The following is a 20,729-nucleotide window of genomic DNA, read 5'->3' as shown; positions in this document are numbered from 1 at the left end:
TGGTAGTAGTGAGTGTGAAGGGGGCCGTGGTGGTGGTTTGAGTTCCCATGTTCTCTGTTGTATTGTTTTCACTAATTCGTTTTTGTTGTTGCATCCGCCGAGAAAGGAGGAGAAGGGACTGACAGGCGGCGACGTTAATTGAACCTTTGAAAGACGCTGCGAGAAGCACACAAGAAAAAACTTAGATATCTGAGCTCGCCTGTATTTCCTAATTGTGTGCTTTCGTCCGCCTGCCACTCTGCGTGAGGAAAAAATTATATAATCAGCGTTTCCTGTCTGTTGTAGCACACTGCCATGCAAGAAACTCTGTGCCTATGCAGTCGACGAAGCGCACTATTTGTCTCTCTGTTTTCTTATCCGTCTGCTCACTGTCGGGTTCGCTATCTACCATCCAGTTTATATATCTATCTACGGCTTGACCTCCTTTAATAGTGGAGTATCAAGACACCTCTCCTCCCGAAATTGACCACACTTTTGGACAATCCCCTTTACTTCTTTTTTTATAGGAGCGATGATTAGCGGGCTTTGTTGTTGCCATGCATTTTTGCCCTTGAGCTGCTTCCTTTACTGTATAAAAAACACGGTCTTGTATTATAGTTTATCCGTGAGACATGGTGAGTGAACATTCTCTCACCACACAAAAACTCGAGGTGAATAACTCTGCTTTCATGTACAGGAACTCTCTAGAACTCTCCTTAGAATCGTCAAGTGGCCTTTTTTGACAGATGGCGATGATTACTGTTATCCACGTTTGCTTATATAGACCGAAGAAGAATGGTAAAAAGAAAGAAGATGAAGGAGAAGAAGAGAGTAAAGGATGAGGGTGAGGAGACATTCGAAAGGAGAGAACTTTAAGAGATAAGCAGGAAACATTATGAAGAGACTTGTGTAGATGAGAAGGAGGAAGGAGGAGGAGGAGAAAGCCAGTCAGGAAGAGGAGATCAGTGAGGAAGGAAGGAGGGAGAGTGAAGGAGAGAGGAGGAAGCTCAAGGAAGAGACGTCAGAGGTGAGAGAAGATGAGGCGCCTCAGGAAGCAAGTAAACAGAGGCGAAGATAAGACAAGAAGCAGAGAAACGACTGAGCCAGAATCTCTTAGTGTACAGGAAGGGACGCGGAAATGTCATTCAGTGTGGCTGCTTGGCGTTTGCGGGAAAGAGATAGAGAAGAAGAAAGAGGAGGAGGAAGAAGAAGAGGAGGGCAGAAGGAGGAGGAAGAAGAAGAAAATTAGAACAAGAACGAAAATAAGAACACGAAGAAAAGAAAAAGATCAAAAAGAATAACTAGAACAAAACAAAAAGAAGAAGAGGAAGAGAAGGAGGAGGAAGGAGACTTGGAAGAAGAGAAATAAATGAGACATCCTTCCCATCACTAGACGGAACAATCTCTCTAAGCTTATAGGCGACTAACGAAACTGTGACTGAGGGACCTTATGGAGACGGTGCGGTTCCTTTGTATAGTACGGGTAAGGTCCCTCTACCGCTATCACTGCCGCAGAGGGTTCGAGATTGACAATTACTGAGTCTGTGGTGCATTATAACATTAGAACATGGATAATGAGGCGAGGTGGGGTTAGACTTACGGGAGTTGCCTTGTATAGTCCAATCGGCCTCTTGCAGACTCCTTACGTTCTTATGTTCTTATGTTCACCGATACAGTGTTGTGAGTTAGTGTTTAGTGAAGAGATGACAGAAAAGAGGTTAACGCTTGACAAAAAGATGAGAAGTGGTGGTTGAGATTAAGGATACGAAAAACTCAGGAGGGAAGGGGTGGAGGAGAGGGAGGAGAAGGGAGAGAAAGGAAGGAGGAGGAGGAGGAGGAGGAAGAGTAATGAGGTGAGGATAGGTGACAGGTGAAAAAAAAAAGATGAAAAGGGAGGCAGAGTACGAACAGATGGAACGGTCGTGAAGAATATTAATGAATTGAGGCCTTGTGTGGGTGGGTGGGTGGGTGTGGGTGTGCGTGTGGGGGGATGGGTGTGTGTGTGTGTGTGTGTAGAAAGTAGAAAGAAGACGGAGACGGATATATAATGATGTTAGAACCCGCAGCGATGTGGAGAAAGATTGGTTTTGAGATTCAGGTTAAAAAAAGGATGTAACCAAAAAGTCGTTCCTTGCTGTGAAAAAAAATAATGTTCCTGGTTTTGTTTTTTGCCCTTTAAGCTGCGTCCCTGGCAGTAAAAAAAATAATAAAAAAGAGACAATAGTGAATGAATGAAGCAAACTTAAGCGGTCATTTGGATAGCATAGATAGATAGATAGATAGATGCAATTGAAGGAAGTTATGGGCAGAAGGTCAATATTTTTTTATCTCGGAAGTTGTGATGTATATGACGTCTGGCCTCTTGTAAGTCTTCAAAAAAATCCCTTATCTTTATTTTCATCTTTATTATTATTATTATTATTATTATTATTATTATTATTATTATTATTATGATTATTATTATTATTATTATTATTATTATTATTATTATTATTATTACTATTATTATTATTATTATCGTCATCTTTCCGTTCCTGATTATTTCCTCTTTTCTTCCTCCTCGTCTTCGTTTTACTTCCTCCTTCTTATAAATAAATCTTACATTCCTTTTTTTATTTCCTTTACTTTATCATATTTTGCTACTGTCCTCTTTTTTTTTCTCTTTCCTTTCCTCCCCTTCTCATTGTCTCCAGTCTTCCCTATTGCTTCTCATCTCTTTGCTCCGTATTGCCTCTTCTTCCTCCTTTCCTCTTTTTTTATTTCCTCTCTTTATTGTAGTTTTCTCACCGTGCCTTGCCTTTCATTTCCCTTGGTTTCCTATATTGCCTCATTTCTCTTTTTACTATCTTCTCTTTCTCCATTTTTCTCTTTTCGTTCCCCCTTTTACGTCTTTCCTCCCTTCTTTTTTTATCCTGTAACATTCCTTCTCTTTTCTCCTTTCGCCTTCCTCCTCCTCGTCCTCCTCCTTCTTTCTCCTCCATTTCTTGTTTCTTTCTCCTCTCTCTCTCTTTCCTTTTTTCTTCCTCATCCTCCTCTTATTCCTTTCTCTCCTTTCCCTTCGTTACCTTTCTCTTCCCATCCTCCCTTTTCCATCCATTTGCCTTCTCTCATCCTTCCCTCAGTTTCACTTATCCTCTCCTTCGCTTTTCCTTCGCTTCTTCCTTTTCTTATTATCTTCCTTTTATCTTTCCTCCTTCCTTTACTCTCCTCTGTCATCCATCTGTTTTTCTTTACCCGTATTACCTCTCCCTTCTTCTTATTCTTCTTTCCTTTCTTCTTCCTCCTCCTTTCTTCTTTCCTTATCTCCACTTCTCTCTCTTCTGCTTCCATCCTGCACCTCCTCCTCCTCCTTCTCCTTCTCCTTCCTCAGCTCCAGCACTAATAAGCAGAGCAGTGTTGCCAAGTCTTCCCTGTCCCGTGTAAGCACTTTCACGGTGGAGCAATGCAGTGCCACCCCCTTCCCCTCCCCTCATCCTCCCTCCCAGCTGCTGCCAAATGAAGACGGTGCCGCCAAGATAAGGCTGCAGGGGGAATGGCACTGAGGGATGAGGAGTAGAGGGTCGCAGGGGGGAATGAAGGAAGGAGGAAAGAGTATCGTATCGTTGGAACTGAAATGGTGATACAGGGATGAGTTTATTGGAATGGCGTTGAGGAATGGAAAGGAGAGTATTATTGTCGTTGTGGGCTTGTCGAGGAATTGATGAAAGGAAGATGAAGATGATGCTGAGGAATGAAAGGATGAAGTACACCCTTGAACCTGTGATGGACTTACCGGAAAATCAAATAATATAATGGAGAGAGATAAAAAGGAAGGTGGCACTGAGGGAGGTTTCAGGAAGGAAGTATGCACCATCTGCCGCATAAGTGTTTTTTTTTTTTTTTATAATGGCGCTGAGAAATAGAAAGGAGAGCGTACAATTGCGAGCTTACTTGTGAATGAGGGGAGAAATTAGAACTGGAAATTATTGAAGGGGAAAGAGACGTGACAGAAGAATTAGAACATCGTCGCTGGGTTGACTTCCGAACTGGCTGGTCACGTGTTCGACCCTCTGCCCCGGCAAGTATGTATACCTTTTGCACTTCGAGGAGCAAGATTCGTGATTATGTATGTACGTACTATCTAAGCAGCAGATATTTGCTAGTCACCCTTGGAAAGACGTAAAGAAACGTAATTTAGCCCCCAACATTTTTTTTTATATGCTCTTTCCTTTTGTAAAACTTCTAGCCCCATTATTTTGTTTTCTCTCAAAGCAGTATCACTCCCAACCTTATGTTTAAAACTGGCGACGTCCATTGTTGGTTGTCTGAGAGTCAATCATAAGCTATTTTCTCGTCCTGCTTCCTCCTCTACTACTACTACTTTCTCATTTAATTGCTTCATTTTCTTTTTCTCGACGTCTCAGGTGTTTGGGGTCAAAGTATAATCATAATATGACTTTGTTTGGGGTCTGCTCTCTCTACCTGATTCGTCTCTTACAATAATGATAATACTACTAATAATAATACGAGTAAGAAGAAGAAGGAGAAAGGGGGAGGGGGCTAGAAATAAGATGTGGGTTCCCTGGATGCCATAGTGAAGTTCCCTCGTTATAAATTGTACATGGTAACAGCACTATGGTGAGCCACAGGGGTGAAGCACTGGAGGAAACTGTGAAAACATGCTGGAGGCGTTACCAGGCTACGGCAGGGAAAGTGTTCTTCTCACGGTGCTCATCTTACATTATTATAGGCTATGACGTGTAGGAGGATGCTGCACAACTACCGAGAATCTAATAAGAGACAAAATGAAGGTGCAGTTACAAAGATATGAGGTCACAGTAATGAATCCTGGAGTCGATACTATTGGTGAGACGATATACCTTAGAAATCTGAGCTTGGGTTATACGCAGTGTCATGATTGTGGAAAGCTGCATGATTTCCCAGTTAAAAAAAACGGATTTTATGTCATGTAGTGTTTAATAGTTTATCTTTTTTTTTTGTGTGTGTGTGTGTGTGTGTGTGTGTGTGTGTGTGTGTGTGTGTGTGTGTGTGTGTGTGTGTGTTTGATGCCGTTAATGATTTTCTTCATTCTCTGCAGCACGTAATTCAAGACGGTGTGTGTGTGTGTGTGTGTGTTGAAACCATCTCGCCACAGTGAAGCTACAGTGCTATCGAACAACTTTCTCTAATACATGTAGTGATTCCGTTGCAGGAAGATGCTTGCTCCAAACATGAGCAGCATCTCGACAGGGAGTTCTCATCCTAGTCCCAACCTCACTGCAGTTATCCGGCAGTACGAGAATATACGGAAAACACGACTTTCTCCTTTCTTCCAAGTTTGGGTGCGTAACGCGCTGCTTCAATCTCAGCTTCAGTGGCGTGTGTGATGTGTGTGCGGTGTTGTGTTCACGCAGTTCGTTGTGTGACGCCGCGGCGGGCAGGTGGGGAGCCGATAGTGTCTCCTTTTTAGTGAGGAGTGTGTATTAGTGTGTGCGTGGCCCCTTTAAAGCTGCCTCGGGAATTATTCATACGCCATAGGAAGGAACAGGCGTGCAGAACGTAAACATGTATACATCGTTGTTCTGACTGACGAACTTGTTGCTACCGTCGGTCTATGTGCCCAGTGGTGAGTCGAGATTCTGTCATTCGGATTCAGTGAGCTAAAGAACATGAGTGACGCTAGTTTTGATGGAAATGTCGCTTACTGTCTCACGTAAATTTGTACATCGATGTTCTGACTGGCAAAAATGTTACTAATGTCTGTCATTTGGGTTCAGTGAGCTAAAGAACATGAGTGACACTAGTTTTGATGGAAATATCGCTTACGGTCTCGGGTAAATATGTACATCGATGTTCTGACTGGCAAAATTGTTACTATTGTCAGTCTGTGTGCCTTGGGGTGAGTCGAGTCTGAGTCATTCGGATTGAGCCAAAAAAACATAATAGATAACTGTTTTATTGGAATTTTCATTACGTCATTATGTACTACATCGTCTGTCTGACAAATCTGTTACAAACGTCAATTTCTGTGCCTTGTGGTGAGTCGAGATTCTGAGTCATTCGGATTCAAAGAGCTAAAGAACACAATAATTTTGAATGAAAATGTCGCTCGTTGCACCGGAGAAAATTTGTTAAAGGCTGTAATGTTACGGGGCTGTGGGTGTTGCATGAACCGCGCAATGATATCTCCATGTTCCTCATTTTTTTGGTTCCGCGGAGTCTGGGGAAAGTATTTACAAGCCCCCGTCACCTTCATAACATCCTGCATACCTTCATACAGTGCTTCTCAAAACCCAATCAGTGTAAGTCGACACATCCAATTAGATTTTTACTTTATATGTAGACTGGGAGCTCCATGTGGGATAGAAAACGCGGAAGCATGTCTTATATTGCCTAAGCTGTAAGGTGTTGGACAACCATATATCGACCGCAGTGCCTACAGGGGAGATCGTGTTGGTGAGCGGTGTGGTGACGCAAATATGGTCTGTTCCGCTAGGGGTTCAGTTCTCGCTCAATTACTCTGATTACTTAAGCGCCTCTCGCATCCACGCCAAACGAGATATCCAGATGCTTCAAAATGTTACTGATGAGTTTCCGTGTTTATTCATTTGTTTTCATATCATAATGCACACTGAGTAGGTAACAGTTCCCGCCCGGTCAGCTCCTTCTAAGCACGGAACGCAAACTTTCCTCCTTACTCGCTGACACAGCGTCTACGCAGGTTATAACACTAGCGGGGAGGTGAGGGGGCAGGTAGTGGGGAAGCTACGGTACAGACAGTGCGCGTCACGCTTCGAGTGTGCTCAGCGTGAACACTTTCAGGAGGAATGACGCGGCACTGTGTGAGTTGCCGGAAGCTATGTGCTATACTTTACTTTTAACGGTTTTACATAATATTAACCAAGGAAAGGTCTTTATGTACTGTCCCCTCTCTCTCTCTCTCTCTCTCTCTCTCTCTCTCTCTCTCTCTCTCTCTCTCTCTCTCTCTCTCTCTCTCTCTCACGAAGTTTAAACACATGACATTTATATTTTCTGGTCCAGCTGTTTCGTTCATACCGTTAAAACAAGACTGTAGTGTTCTGGTAGGGCGCACGTTTTAACTAATAACGTAACTGTAATCAAATCAACGGCGTGTGAATGTTCCTACACTCCATACCAGCCAGTGAATGTCTCGAGTGATCATTGCAGTCCACTCACTCCCTCGCTCCCACCAAGCCGACATTTAACCTACTCGATAAACCCCACCCCATTGCATAACACACACACACACACACACACACACACACACACACACACACACACACACACACACACACACACACACACACACACACACACAGAGAGAGAGAGAGAGAGAGAGAGAGAGAGAGAGAGAGAGAGAGAGAGAGAGAGAGAGAGAGAGAGAGAGAGAGAGAGAGAGAGAGAGAGCTTTGTTTGCCAATCGTGACAACAAAAAAGGTAATACTACTTTCTTCACACAATGATGGTGTTTGAATGGACTTTAGAATTCTGGTGGACAGTTTAATCTTTATTTTTTTACGTCTTCGCCTATAGCGCCGGTAGGCTTTCTTCAGGGGCCTGGTGGTTGGCCCAAGCCCGTCATGGAGCAGGCAATTTTTATAGTGGCGCCATTTATGCTGTATTTCCTTGCACCAATAAATCAGTCAGTCATTCTGTCAAAAAGGAAAAACAAGATAGGTCGTGTGTGTGTGTGTGATACCAGCCATTCCAGCACCACCTCGCCCCTTCACTGCCATAGGCGTATCGAGGTAACGAGAGCACGGACCGGTAATGTGGTTGTCGTGGAGATTATTTTTTAGGGCAATGGTGTGTAGAGTTAATAGCCATCTATGGACTCAGATGATGGGGATTGGCGATACGTGTGGTGAGGGGGAGGGGGAAAAGAAAAAGCTACCTAATATATTTTAATTTATGCATCACTTTTTTTTCATATTTAGGTTGAGGATCTTATTTTCTAATATATATTAAAAAATAAAAAATAAACGCCAGCAAGGGGACCACATTTGAAATCAGTTTGTGTAGGCCTATGCTTCATTGTGCTATCTTGGATGTCAAATGGTCAGCTCATATATATAGATAGAATACTTCCCAAAAGCACAATATCTTATCTTTATCAATTTTCGATATGTTTGCCGGCCGTAAAAAAATAAAGATAAAAATCATACCTGACGTTTCTTTTCATGATAGTCAGTTAGGAACAAATTTGAAGACCCTGTTTCGCGCATTGCTGATATTCCCCGTTTATTTAGTGTACAGTAAAGTTTAGTTCCGGCTATTGGCTACTATATAAGATGGATAGGTTAAAATGTAAAATTGTGTGATGACCTATATACGTACTACTGCAGGCGTATATAAAAAAAAGATAGGTTAGACTTTTCTCATCCATAGAAAAAAAAATACTTGCATCATTGATATTCTGCATGTATTTAGGGCACAATAACGTTTATCTAGGGCCACTGGCTACTAAAAAATGTGTGAGGAGGGGCAGGGGAGGGAGGGGCCGCCACGTAAAGATAGATTAGACTTTATCTGGTCCATTGGAAAAAAATTACTAGCATCATTGATATTCTGCATGTATTTAGGGCACAATAACGTTTCTCTAGGGCTACTGGCTACTAAGATGGGTGGATTTGATACTAAAAAATGTGTGAGGAGGGAGGGGCCAACGCGTAAAGCTAGATTAGACTTTTTCTCGCCCATAGGAAAAAAAATTACTAGCATCATTGATATTTTACATGTTTTTAGGGTACAAAAACGTTTCTCTAGGGCTACTGGCTACTAAGATGGGTGGATTTAATACCAAAAAATGTGTGAGGAGGGGCGGGGGAGGGAGGGGCCGCGCAGTACCAGTCAACACACAACATGGGAGCCGCTGGTGGTGTGTTGTGGTGCGTGTGACCCTTCACTCGAGATGCCGCCTCGCTGGGAACGTTCACTCGGCCTGACCTTGAGTTTGAGGCGTGCAATTTCCCCTCACACGAACTCAGGAGTGGAAAGGTGGCTCCGTACGTCCCTCATACCTCTCTCCTCCCTTCAAAACTAAGGTAATGGGCTGCGGGAGCTGGTATGCATTGTCCCCAGTCCCTTCCATACCTCACGTCATGTCTCATTTGTGGCAATTTTGTGGCAGTGGCGTTGGCTGTGTCTTGCAGTGTGTGTGACCCAGTTGAAGGGGCTACATTCTCTTGCTGTTAGTTATCTTGCTGCAGTGCTGAGTGAAGGGGGTTTAACATACACACGCGCACACACTTTAACTTCACTGTACGTCAGGGTTAAGCTTAAGAGTATGTGATTCTCCTCTCTTGGTAAGTGTGTTTGGAGTGTTTGAAAGGAGGCTGTAGAGGTATGAGTGTGTGCAGTGAGTGAGAGGTGAATCGTGAGTGTTGTAATAGGTCTGGTGGTGGCCTTGACCCATCTGTCTGTCTCACTTTTGCATCACCTGATTTAATTTTATGGTTGTCATTTTTTATCATTGCTTTTGTATACTCCATTAGCTTGAGTGTGTGCGTTCTATTCACATGTTTGGTTGATTTACTTATCATTTTTGTTTGTTTGATTGTTTCTTGCCAATGTTTTTACTTGTCACAGTTTTTACGATCATCCTCAGCCAGTGTTTGCTTTTGGGGATTATTTTGTTTAAGGTCACTTATACAATTCAAATATTCTCACCTCTTCCATATTTATTTACCATCTTTTCTTGTGTCATGTTTGGTTGATTTACTCATAGCATTTTTGTTTGGTTGTTTCTTGGCAATGTTTTACTTGTCAGTTTTTACGATCATTCTCAGCCAGTGTTTGCTTTTGGGTATTATTTTGTTTGTCATTCATACAATTCAAATATTCTCACCTCTTCCATATTTATTTACCATCTTTTCTTGTGACGTCTAGTGTATGTGATACCTTACGGAAGTTCAAACCAAAAAAATGACCATGTCGTAAAGTGGTGAAGCCTCGTACATGGTAGTGTTTACTCATGAGCCGCCACGATAACAATGCTACTCCCTGCTGTTAGGAGAGCAGGTCATAAGTGGTCATTGAGTTCAGCTTCTGTTGATGACTCTAGGAATCAATTATTGGTGATAAGTGATTCAAGTGTATATAGATTATTATCCAAGGTGTTTATCCGTAGTTCAGTAGGATGGTTGACACTTTTTTGATAGATCTTATTGCACTATTCATCTTCCTCTTTAACCATTTCTATCAAAATTTTCTCATTTTTTCTGTAAAATATTCCTTCACTTAGACTTTCTGCGGCCAGTTGTTTTTGAGTTTTTGTGACTGTTTGTTTTCCTATTGGGGCGATTGAAGTCCCCCTCTCCAACCCATTGGGAGGTAATTAGTTAGGGTTCTAAAACTTGAGTGTAAATTCCTTGCACTAGCATTACAAACAGATTAGGTGACAAGATATTGACCTGCCAAATCTGCAAGCCTGGATTGAATCCCAGGCAATGCAGTCAGCGCACAACCCACCCAGTGGCTCATTCTCCCTTTTGTACTGGTCAAGAGAAGCCTCTTTACCTACTGGTACTAATTGTTAGAATGCCCTTTTTATGTGATATTTGAAGTTTTTTCCCAATTCTTTTGGTTTAAATGTGATTATATCTTTGCTCATTATTATATGCAGGTCCATGTGGCTGTGTACTGCAGCACCACAAGAGAATGCTGATAGTAATGGAACAATCCCCTGGTTGCAAAATATTTTCTAAAAGTATTAAGTTTCTGCCTTCTTTCAAATCATAGATTACTTATTGGTAGTGTTCTGCTTCAAACATTTTCTGTGGCCTCATTCATTGCTTCTTTTCATCCCACCTTCAGACTTGAGAGCCAAGGCTAACCATTCATTATTCATATTTCAGATGTTCCTGTGTGTATGCCTGGTAGCTGCTCCACCTTCCTAACCCATCAACTCAACATTCATCCTATCCGCTGATGTCTGCCTCATCTCCATTTTCCTACTTCATGTAGAAGGTATGGTACATATTTTTGTCACCTTTTCAAACTTAGGGTGAAGCATTACCAATTATAGGCCAAAGTCAAAGTTCAATTGAAAAATTAATGCAACCAGCATATCATTTGTTTTCCAGAGTAATGAGGGAGAATCAATTTAAGTAGCCTTTTTTTATTAATTTCACTTTAATATTCATGTTTTTTTTTTATATTCTAGTAAAGAGTTGACTTATATTAATGTTTTTTTCTCTCTTTCACTCTCAGGAAAGAAGTCTTGGAGTTGGTTACCAAAAGTCATTCAGAAGTTCAAGTTTTTACGATAGAAATAAGCCATAAGACATGAAAGGGTATTCAAGTGATCAAGTTGCATATCTGTGAACAAGTCAAAGAAGAGCATTGCTTTGTACAAAGTGTTACCAAAGATTATAGGAACTTTGATGTAGAACACCACTTGGTTTTCATAGTGGGAATGACTGTGCCTGTGAAGTTAGTATGTAGAAACTGTTCATGCATGTTGGTGACTAAATGATATGGTTGGGCTTGGGTGGTATGCATGGTTAGCAATTTGCCTCCTTTGGTGGATTTTCTCTGTGGAGGTGACTGCTCTGCTACCTGATGATCTGCTCACCACCACTGTGCTCATGACTTTGCAATACTCCTTCATGCTGCTCTTCATCATCTCTGCAGCACACCTCTACCACAACCTGCTTCCACACCCAGCCAGGGGACTCATTGGCAGAGGCTTCTCATGAATGCTGACTCAAGAAACTTCAACTTCTAGAGTAAGACAAATGAGACAGATAAGTGGCATGAGCTGAGGTCCTCAGTTTACCCTCTAGAGAAACTGCTCAGCTTAGTATGGTGGTGTCGATGGCAGGAGTGCTTGTTGCCCTAGCAGTGGTAGCAGGGCATGTATGGGTTGTGTACATCACTGCCCCTCACCTTCTACCCCCTGATGCATGGCTCATCACAGCTCTTGACCTGCTAGCTCACTGGGCACTGGTCTGGGAGATCACTGCCTTCTGCACCTTCCTCAATGAAGTGGATATCAAAGGAACTGGTGGCGGATTTGTTGCAGAGTTAAGAAACAGATGGATATAGTATATTTTCAGTGCTAGAAATATTGTTAAGATTTAAGTGAAACTAAATCAAATACATTTCATAATTTAGCCAACATTGTAATGAAAGTAATTTTGTGACAACCTTTAATTTGGATGGACATTTACTGAGTTATGAAAAGTGAAGCAGAAAATACTCTGCACAGACTTATAAATACGTTCTTGTTATATGATGAAACCAGTTGTTAACATTGACACCATGGATAACTCTGCTGTTGGGAACAGTGGTGGCCTACCTGCCAGTAATACGACAGAGAAAATGAGTCACCAGAAAGCAGAGTCATTATCATCACCTGAGGATGGAGATTACATATCTTGCACCAATTCAGCACTGCCCGAAGAAGCTGGAGACCGTTCTCCAATTGTTATGCCATCTGAGGCCACAAGTAATGTAAAAATGAGTGCTAACATGGCCACCAAGCTGAGCCAGATGCGTGTATCAAGGGAGAGCTTGAACGACTCGATAGAAAAGAGTTGTGAAGATATGAGAAATGAGTTGAATGAGGAGCCTCTTTTGGACCCCAACAACCAAGCCAATACCACTGGCAGGGGGGCTTCACAAAAGCCTATGTTGCGTCAAGTGTATCCATGCCTTTCCTGCCTTCCATTTGAGAACAACATAGTATTTTGCTTTGTTTTATCTGTTTGGGATAATATAGTTGGCCCACAAACTGTTAATGTATGGAAAAGGAAATCATTCCCTACTCAAAAAACCTTTGATGACTTGCTTGAAAAAGAAGTTGAAGTAGGTGAAGACCTTATGAATGTGAGGCGAGCAAGTCTTCAGACATTGCTAGGCATGGAAATTCACCGCAACACCCCCCCATCAGTGGAGGGGAGCTGGCCAGGGAGGCAGAGTGGAAGTAGAGCTGATGCCAGAAGATACAGCAGTACTTCCAATGACTCTGAAGTATATTCTTCCACTGAACATGAAAGAAAGTTTTCAGGGAAACATATTGGAAATCTTCTTAGCAGCACCAGAAGGATATCATCTCCAAGACCAAATGATGATTCAAGGCCGCCTAGCAGTGTTGAAGCCTTCTGTGAAGATTTTGGGAATGATATTTTGATGCAGTCCCTTACTGCTCTCAAGGACAAACCAAATAACTCAAAGATGAAGGATTTATCTTCAAGATCTGAGAGCTCCATGGATGAAGGGATGCTTCAAGAGCCTGAGGAGGATCTCTCAAGCCTGCACACTAACTCCGTAAAGAATACTTATGACAGTGAAGGGGAGTCAGATGAACAAGGTAATAAGTGTTTTCAATATCAATTTTAACTGAATAATTATGATTAGAACTGCAAACCGTGGTTCACTCTGAGTAATGCTTTAATGAATTAGAATGTAGTTAACTATACAAAGATTCGTTTTTTATTGTTTTAGCAAGACAAAGATGTTTGTACAATATAATTTCTTGGTATGTTTTTATTCCCAGAAAAAATAAGTATTCTTGGATGAGTTATGTCCTTTGCCTGATATTTCTACAGAGTTTGGCAGCACGTGGGTGTATGGGCGAAGCCGCTTACGGGTGGGCACTGTCGTGTGGTATGTGACCGTGCACAGTGTTGGTGTGGGCCAGGTGGGGCCAGCCTCCAAGAAGGTCACTTCATCTCTCCACGTTGTGCCACACCAAGGCATCATCGTTGTGGCTGCTAGGTGATACTCAACTTCAACTTGAATGGTTCCTTTCACTATATTTGCTTCGTAGATAGTCTGCGCTGCAAAAAGTATACTTCTCATATTCATCAATCAACATAAACTTCTCCCTGTCCCACCCCTTGTTGACTCATATACCACAAACACAGTCAAGACCTGTCCATTACAATTCTCCAAACAACTTTTTCCCTTAGAGCTGCAACATTTACTAACAAAGGTTCAAAAAATATTCACTACATTATGTCTGATAGGAAGATATCTCCCCTTTACCCAAAGTCTGCTTGGCCTATTCTCTTTGTGTCATTCAATTGGACTAACATGCTGAAGTGAAGACCCGTTAAACTAAGATATGAATTTTTGTCAGGTTCACTGTGGATGAGGAGGAAGGTGCCGTGCCATACTGCCTCTCCATGGTTGTGCCACTTGAGGAATACAAAAATTTCCTTCCCCTCAGTCAAATGGTCACCAGTTGGCTGGTCACCATTGCAACCACTACAAGATTACTACTAACCAAGGTCTGATGTGGGCAGCAATATTCAGTGTTGTCTGTTTCGTTGCAGTGAAACATTAATATAACTTAAAGAAGACATTTGTTTGTGATTTTTGTGTGTTCTTTGTGACAAAGTAACCTAGAACCTTGTAATGCTTTGTTGTATAATACTGACATTGTAGAAACACACATAGATGCTTGTAGTTTAGTTTCATCAGATATGCACCTTGTTTATCAAATAAAAAGGCTTAATCTTCAGGAATGACTTTTCTAGCATGGCGTTAATGGAGGGAGACTGGTGAAGGACAAGTTGGTGGAACTATGTGAGGTGCTGGTGGCCCTGCGCAGCGCCTCTCTTGACCAGTACCCGCTGACCCCAGCCGGGCAACCCCCAGATGATCGAAGGTTCGCTGAGGTGCTTCTCACATCTCATCTTCAGACCATGGGCAGCACAGTGGTAGTGGCAGACTCTCCTAATGCTGCTAACAAGGTCAGTGTTATGAGGACTTATTTGCTACATAGTGTAAAGAGTCCACTTAGTGAGGATAGTTTCGTTGATGCCATTTGAAATATTCACAACAGCATTGATATGAAAACAGAGTGTGTGTAAATGTTTAGGTCACACTTCCCTGGGTTAGCTTTCCTCCTTTATATGTATTTTCTTGTTTTTCTGCTTTTGGCTTTTTCCATGGAAAGGAGGAGGATGGCAAAAGACAAACATTTATGATTGTGAATGATAAAATCTCAAAGCTACATTAGAAATAAATGATCTTAAATTATCTTCAAGTAAGAGCATAATAATCCTGTTGGTTTCTTATGATTCCTTACTCAAAGAAATTGGTAAAATTTGTTTAAAGTTTTTAAAGTTTTGTATTTTACAGGTTATCATGTGGCTGGCACAGTTCTCAGACCCCAGCACCCTTCCTGCCTCCCGGCTGTGCCTGTCATACACGCAGTGGCCCTTCCATCCAGGTCTCTTCATACAGGTATGTCAGGAATCTACTTGAAATTTTTTTGTCACTAACATTATTAAAAGGTGGCTTTTTTTACTTACATTTATTTTCATAGTCAGTCAAGCCAAGGATAAGCAACTCTGACTGATATTTGATAGGGTGCTGTATCCACCTGATTGCTGGTTTGCTCCTCATCCTTGTCTACAAACAGTAATGCATACATTTTTGTTTCCTGTTCTTTATGGATTCATCTAGATCTGAAGATGGAAAATTTCATTACATAATCTAATGTGGTCGTTTCACCTGTCAACCCAAGGGAATAGTCCGGAGCTCAAGTGGGGAGGTAAACCTCTCCGCTCAGAAGTTGATCCAGTCCTCCCGCCCTCTGACAGTCGTCGATGTAAACCGAGGCACAGTGAAGCAGACTGGTCCACCTGATGTTCATGCTCGTCGCAACTCCACAGCTCTGCGTCAGGAACTGGTCTCCCTCTGGCATGGCCTCTCGGATGTGTCTGTGCCCTCAGAGTGAGTACTTGTTTTGTTCGAAGATGCTCATGCTACCAATTCACAAGTCATCAAATCAGTAAACTATAGAGTAAATTGTGAATGAAAAAAAGAAAGAGAACAAGCAAGAACACTGTATGGAAAACCCGCCTGTGAAACACCATGGTTGGTAACTATAAGGTAAAGTTGGAGGAATATATTATAGCTGCATGTAGCCTCAGTGCTCATCTGTCGCATTGGCCCTGAGTCTGTGGTGGACATAGAGCCATTGTGATTTCTGAGCTACCTCAAGCATGGAAAAAATAGTTAAGAGGAGCCTTAGGTATAGGCACATAGATAAATACTGGTCTTACTCAGTTTATTCTTGGAACGCTTCCCTGAAAAAACTGATTGTAATGTGAAATATCATATAGCTAGACCAGTTTAATATGCTATTTTTATCCAATAAAAGTCCCAAGGCAGGTCAGGTATTGTTTGCTTAATTCCACGCAGGAGCCTTCTGGAGCCCACGCGCATAGCAGCCCCATTGGTCAAGCGTTTTTTGCACGACTATGACCGTTTGAGCTCCTGCCACAATGAGGTACGGCAAGACTTCATTCGTGCATTTCTTCGGTCACTGCGCTACACTGCCTTATCCATCATTACTTGGACCCAGCATGAATGGTTGGTACTTTCATTTTCTTCTTGCTCATCTTCAAATTTCTTGAATATCAAAATTCTCTTAAAAGTTAATCTAAAGTATAGTTCTCTTGAATGCTTTAGTGCTATTGCCACTACTTAAATGAAGTGGAAAGTGCAACATATATTTTATAGTATGTTACATATTTAAATGAAAACTACATTTGCTGCTACAAACAGGTCTGCCCAGCGCAGGAGGTCTGGTTATGGATCCTTGCGCCGTGCACTGTCTTCTGTGTTTGACCTGGATGAAGCAGACCTTCGGGTTGTGTTGGCCCAGGCAGAGATTCTTGAGCCTGGATTTTACTCGTACGTAACATCAATGTCTCAGTGAGTATGAAACACTACCCCACTCAACACATTACAACAAATCTAAGTTCCTTTGTTTGTCAGGTTGTATTTTCTGGTCATATTCTGAGGTGGATAAGGTCTGAGTAAATGCTCTGTTCTGTGGAAGTGGACTGTATTCTTAAGTTGTTGATTCACTAATTCTCATTGTTTAGAAGAGTTTTCTGTTGAACTGTTGTTGTCATCAACAGTTGCAGTGAAAGTAATAGTACAGTTGACCTTCATATTTCATTACTAATGGGAGATGCTGTATTAAGGTTTACATTCTCCCATTGAGAATTTTCATTACATAAGAGGAAATAAAACAGAATGTATAAATTATTTCTATGAAATCTATATTTTAGCCCACTACATTGTCCATAACTTAAAATTAGGAACAGCTGATTTTGGCAGTACATACAGTGGGATGTGCTAGAATGAAAGGAACTGATTCTAGAATGTTGTTCATCATGGCATTTGTTCATTCCAGCATACAATGAAATACATGTATTATGGGTAATCTGTTCCAGGCCCGCAATCAAGACCAAAGTCACCACCCATCACAGTAAGATTGGTAGTCTTAACGTCCCCATATCTCGTTTTCTTCCTTGCAAACTAGTTTTGTCATAATATATGTCTATTAACATTTAAACCTCTTGGAGAACTATATGAAGCAGCATAGGTATCAAAACAAGTATGAAAATAGTGCAAACCTGAACAACCGCAGGTGGTGATGAAGCCCAAAGTCAAAATCAAAAAGGAATGTTCATGCTCTTTCTTATCAAAAGAGCTTGCCTCTGTCAACTCTGTTTAGGGTCTCTAAAATACATGGGAATATAGTATAACTAACCTTGTTTGGGGGCTCATCTCATCTCGACCCTTTGTGTTTGCACATTTCATTGCCTTGAGTTACTCCACCGTTGCTGCTGCATGGGTTTGCACTCGCACTTACTTCATCACTATTTGCAACGTTGTTTTGATGCCTACACTATTTCCTGCAGTTTTCCAAGATAATTGAAGGTTAATAGAAGACTTATATTGCAAAAGAAAAGTAATATACATGGTTGACTGACCTTCACTTCACTTACTCAAAACTTAGTTGTACTACACCTTCTCCAGGAAGTGATAATGATATCTACCATATGTTTGTTATGTAGTAAACAAAGCAAAGTAAGTTAGTTGTGGCATATTACCCTTAACACTGGTGTTGTGGAATACTGAATCACAGTTGTTGCATGCAGAGTATGCAGCAGATTATTCCCTCCATAAGTTAGGAATGTTATAAATTTTGCTCCTTTTTTTCATGTTAATGTGAGCATTCCCTCATGTGAAAGGTAACCACGGCTGAGAGTGAAGCAGAGGAGGATGGTAAAGGCTATGCACTTTTATTTGTTTCCAGCAACAATAGCTTTTTGAACATCACAGTCCAGGTCTTCATTATAAAGTATATGCACTTAAGGTGCACAATAAATTACACCAACCACAATTCTTGCTTACAAATAAAGCACATTCTATTTTTTCCAGCCCAACATGGTTTAGGGATCTGTGGTTTGTTCTCCACCCATAGGATAGTTGGTGTAGTATAGCAGGGCTTTGCTATATAATCTTCCATAATACAGTCATTATTTCAAGACTTTGTCAAGAAGACTAAAGGTATTTGCAGTCTGGTGTAGCATTGGCTAGAATGATTACCATACCATTAAGAGTTTGGGTTGGATTCCCCAACCAGGTGCACATGAAAACAGTTTGGATACACCTTTTGCAGTAGTGCCTATTCACCAAACACAGAGTATGTCTGGAAATAAACTGAGCTAAGAATTGGCTCTGATAAGACATGGTTTGAACAGCATGATGGATGTAGCAATAGCATTGGAAGTTGATGAGCATGACGGGTAAAGTTAACTCCATGAAAGGACAGAACAAATAGTTCAATAAATAAAAATAAGTGCAAGTCATAATAAATAATGTGTTCTTTTGTTTTCTGATGCCATTATGTACATTTGTTTAGGTAAGTGTTATTTGAATTGTGAATTGGTATGCCTACACTTTTGTGCTCAGTGAAGTGTTAATGAAAGACAAAATAGGTCACAAGGAATATTTTCTAAAGTCCTTTTTCTTATTTATGGTATGAATCAGTTATTTATTTTCTCTGGAACATTTTGTATGTATGAACTTGAAAAGATGGATTGAAGTTTTTTTTGTTTTTGTTTTTTTTTTTACATTATCATTATCTTTAAACCTTAACCTATTAAATGACAAAGAACTGATTCTGAAGTAGGTGCTGCAAATTTTTTGCCCTTTTATAAGTATAAATGCCTCCTTTTCTTTCCTTCCAAAGAAAAAGCATTCTTCTGGAAAAAAATATATACTTTGTTCAACAACTTGATTACTGAGTGTTCCCATTTTGCCAGTGATGGAGTGATACTGTTAATGGCTGTGTTTTAACACCTGTGCCTTCTGAGTCTTTCTAGCTTTAACTGTATTGATGTAATTCTCAGTTCAATTGTTGCCTCATTAATTTTAACATATACTTTCCAACATAGAAATAAACTGCCAATTTGTGTGCTTATATATTAGTAGAGAATCTTCCCAGTTCTTTTGATTAAGATCAGTCTAACAGTAGTTTATCTAATAAACATGATTATTATATCACCAAAAATGTCATAAGTCATGAATACTGAAAAAACAAGGTTATTTGTAAGTTATTGTAGCCATGAAAATAATACATGTACATCTCCCTAGCCTTTTGATATTGAATACCGACATGATTATTAACAGCTAGGATATGTAATATATCCCCTCAGTTTTTTACCAGTTAAAATCCTAATATTAGCTCATATTGTAATATTGATAATTGGCATTTTTCATGCATTTTTACCAATTTGAAATCCTTCAGAGTTGAACCATTAATAAACTTTGATTGCTGTCTATTAGCCTTGTGTAGTTATCCATTGGACCATGTTGCTTATCCCTATCATCACCAGTGCCAGTACTAGAAGGTATCATTAATGGTGCTACTTATAGCATTTTGTGAATAATCATTCCAAAAATGTTTGAGAAATCATGCAAAATGTTAAAGCAAAAAGTGCTGAGACAGATGGCAGTGTCATATTAAATGAAGAAGCATTGATAGCTAAGACAGTGAGAAGCTATGCATTATCTAAGTATATATTTAATCATTATAACAGTAATACTCCTAAATCTTATTATAATCATCATTAGCTCAGAAATAGAAATTACAGATAGTTTCTTTTCAAAAATTATTGCCTACTTATAGCATTTTGTGAATAATCATTCCAAAAATGTTTGAGAAATCATGCAAAATGTTAAAGCAAAAAGTGCTGAGACAGATGGCAGTGTCATATTAAATGAAGAAGCATTGATAGCTAAGACAGTGAGAAGCTATGCATTATCTAAGTATATATTTAATCATTATAACAGTAATACTCCTAAATCTTATTATAATCATCATTAGCTCAGAAATAGAAATTACAGATAGTTTCTTTTCAAAAATTATTGCCTACTGCTACTCTTCAGTCAATACTTTTGGTATGGCTGTGTTGAGTACTGACAGTTGCCCACATACAACAGAATCTGCTATGAAAGAGAGGAGGTAGTAATTTTGATATGTTAGACATATCACCTGTGATGTCAACATGATTTTGTTTATAATTAGTATATTGTTTGGTTTTCCATTTGAATGCACAGTGGAATTATGTCTTCACAGTGTGTAATATATTGGTTGATGCCATCTCTGTAAATGAACTGAGACTTGGAAACTTTGTGGTGGAATGAATGTCACTGGACAGTGTATGTGATTGTGATTAGATGGCCAGATGAGATGTTTCTGTGATTATACCATGCCTTGTCACCTACCAATCTTTTCTTTTCCTTAGAGTATTGAGTAAGAGCATACTCAGCTATTTATTTTTTATTTTTATGAAAACATTCTTGATATTACAGCAATAACTAAGGTGTGTTATTTAATTGTATCTTCAATAAATAAATATTGCTGAATAATCAATATTCACTTGATTTAGGTAGATATGGTAACAAATTTGCTAACATTGATATTT

The 20,729-nt window shown here is 40.3% G+C and overlaps 1 protein-coding gene across 3 annotated transcripts; it reads left to right on the top strand.

The window, feature by feature from the left end:
- Positions 1-5,377: 5,377 nt before the first annotated feature.
- Positions 5,378-20,528, top strand: LOC127004635 (uncharacterized). 3 transcript variants are annotated; one of them, XM_050872680.1, is made up of 10 exons: positions 5,378-5,584; positions 10,836-10,947; positions 11,191-13,294; positions 13,533-13,701; positions 14,066-14,216; positions 14,466-14,681; positions 15,073-15,177; positions 15,461-15,669; positions 16,141-16,311; positions 16,507-20,528. In XM_050872680.1, the coding sequence occupies exons 3-10, from the start codon at positions 12,214-12,216 to the stop codon at positions 16,658-16,660; spliced, it is 2,256 nt and encodes a 751-aa protein (XP_050728637.1). In that variant the 5' UTR covers positions 5,378-5,584; positions 10,836-10,947; positions 11,191-12,213; the 3' UTR covers positions 16,661-20,528. The 3 variants fall into 3 exon arrangements, with proteins under 3 accessions (XP_050728637.1, XP_050728636.1, XP_050728639.1); XM_050872679.1 differs by lacking the exon at positions 5,378-5,584 and adding an exon at positions 8,821-9,023; XM_050872682.1 differs by lacking the exon at positions 5,378-5,584 and adding an exon at positions 9,140-9,284.
- Positions 20,529-20,729: the final 201 nt, after the last annotated feature.

This window comes from Eriocheir sinensis, chromosome 28, assembly GCF_024679095.1.
Source record: "Eriocheir sinensis breed Jianghai 21 chromosome 28, ASM2467909v1, whole genome shotgun sequence".
In the NCBI taxonomy this organism is placed as follows: Eukaryota; Metazoa; Arthropoda; class Malacostraca; order Decapoda; family Varunidae; genus Eriocheir; species Eriocheir sinensis.
The sequence above is the reverse complement of the archived record's forward strand: the minus strand, read 5'-3'. Positions and strand labels throughout refer to the sequence as shown.

What these genes read in the sequence shown, in the direction of transcription:
- LOC127004635 (XM_050872680.1), top strand. Translation starts at nt 12,214, where the DNA reads ATGATGAAACCAGTTGTTAACATTGACACCATGGATAACTCTGCTGTT. An exon ending in CAAGATTACTACTAACCAAG is followed by an intron (nt 14,217 to 14,465) that starts GTCTGATGTGGG and finishes TGACTTTTCTAG; the next exon opens with CATGGCGTTAATGGAGGGAG. An exon ending in CTCCTAATGCTGCTAACAAG is followed by an intron (nt 14,682 to 15,072) that starts GTCAGTGTTATG and finishes TGTATTTTACAG; the next exon opens with GTTATCATGTGGCTGGCACA.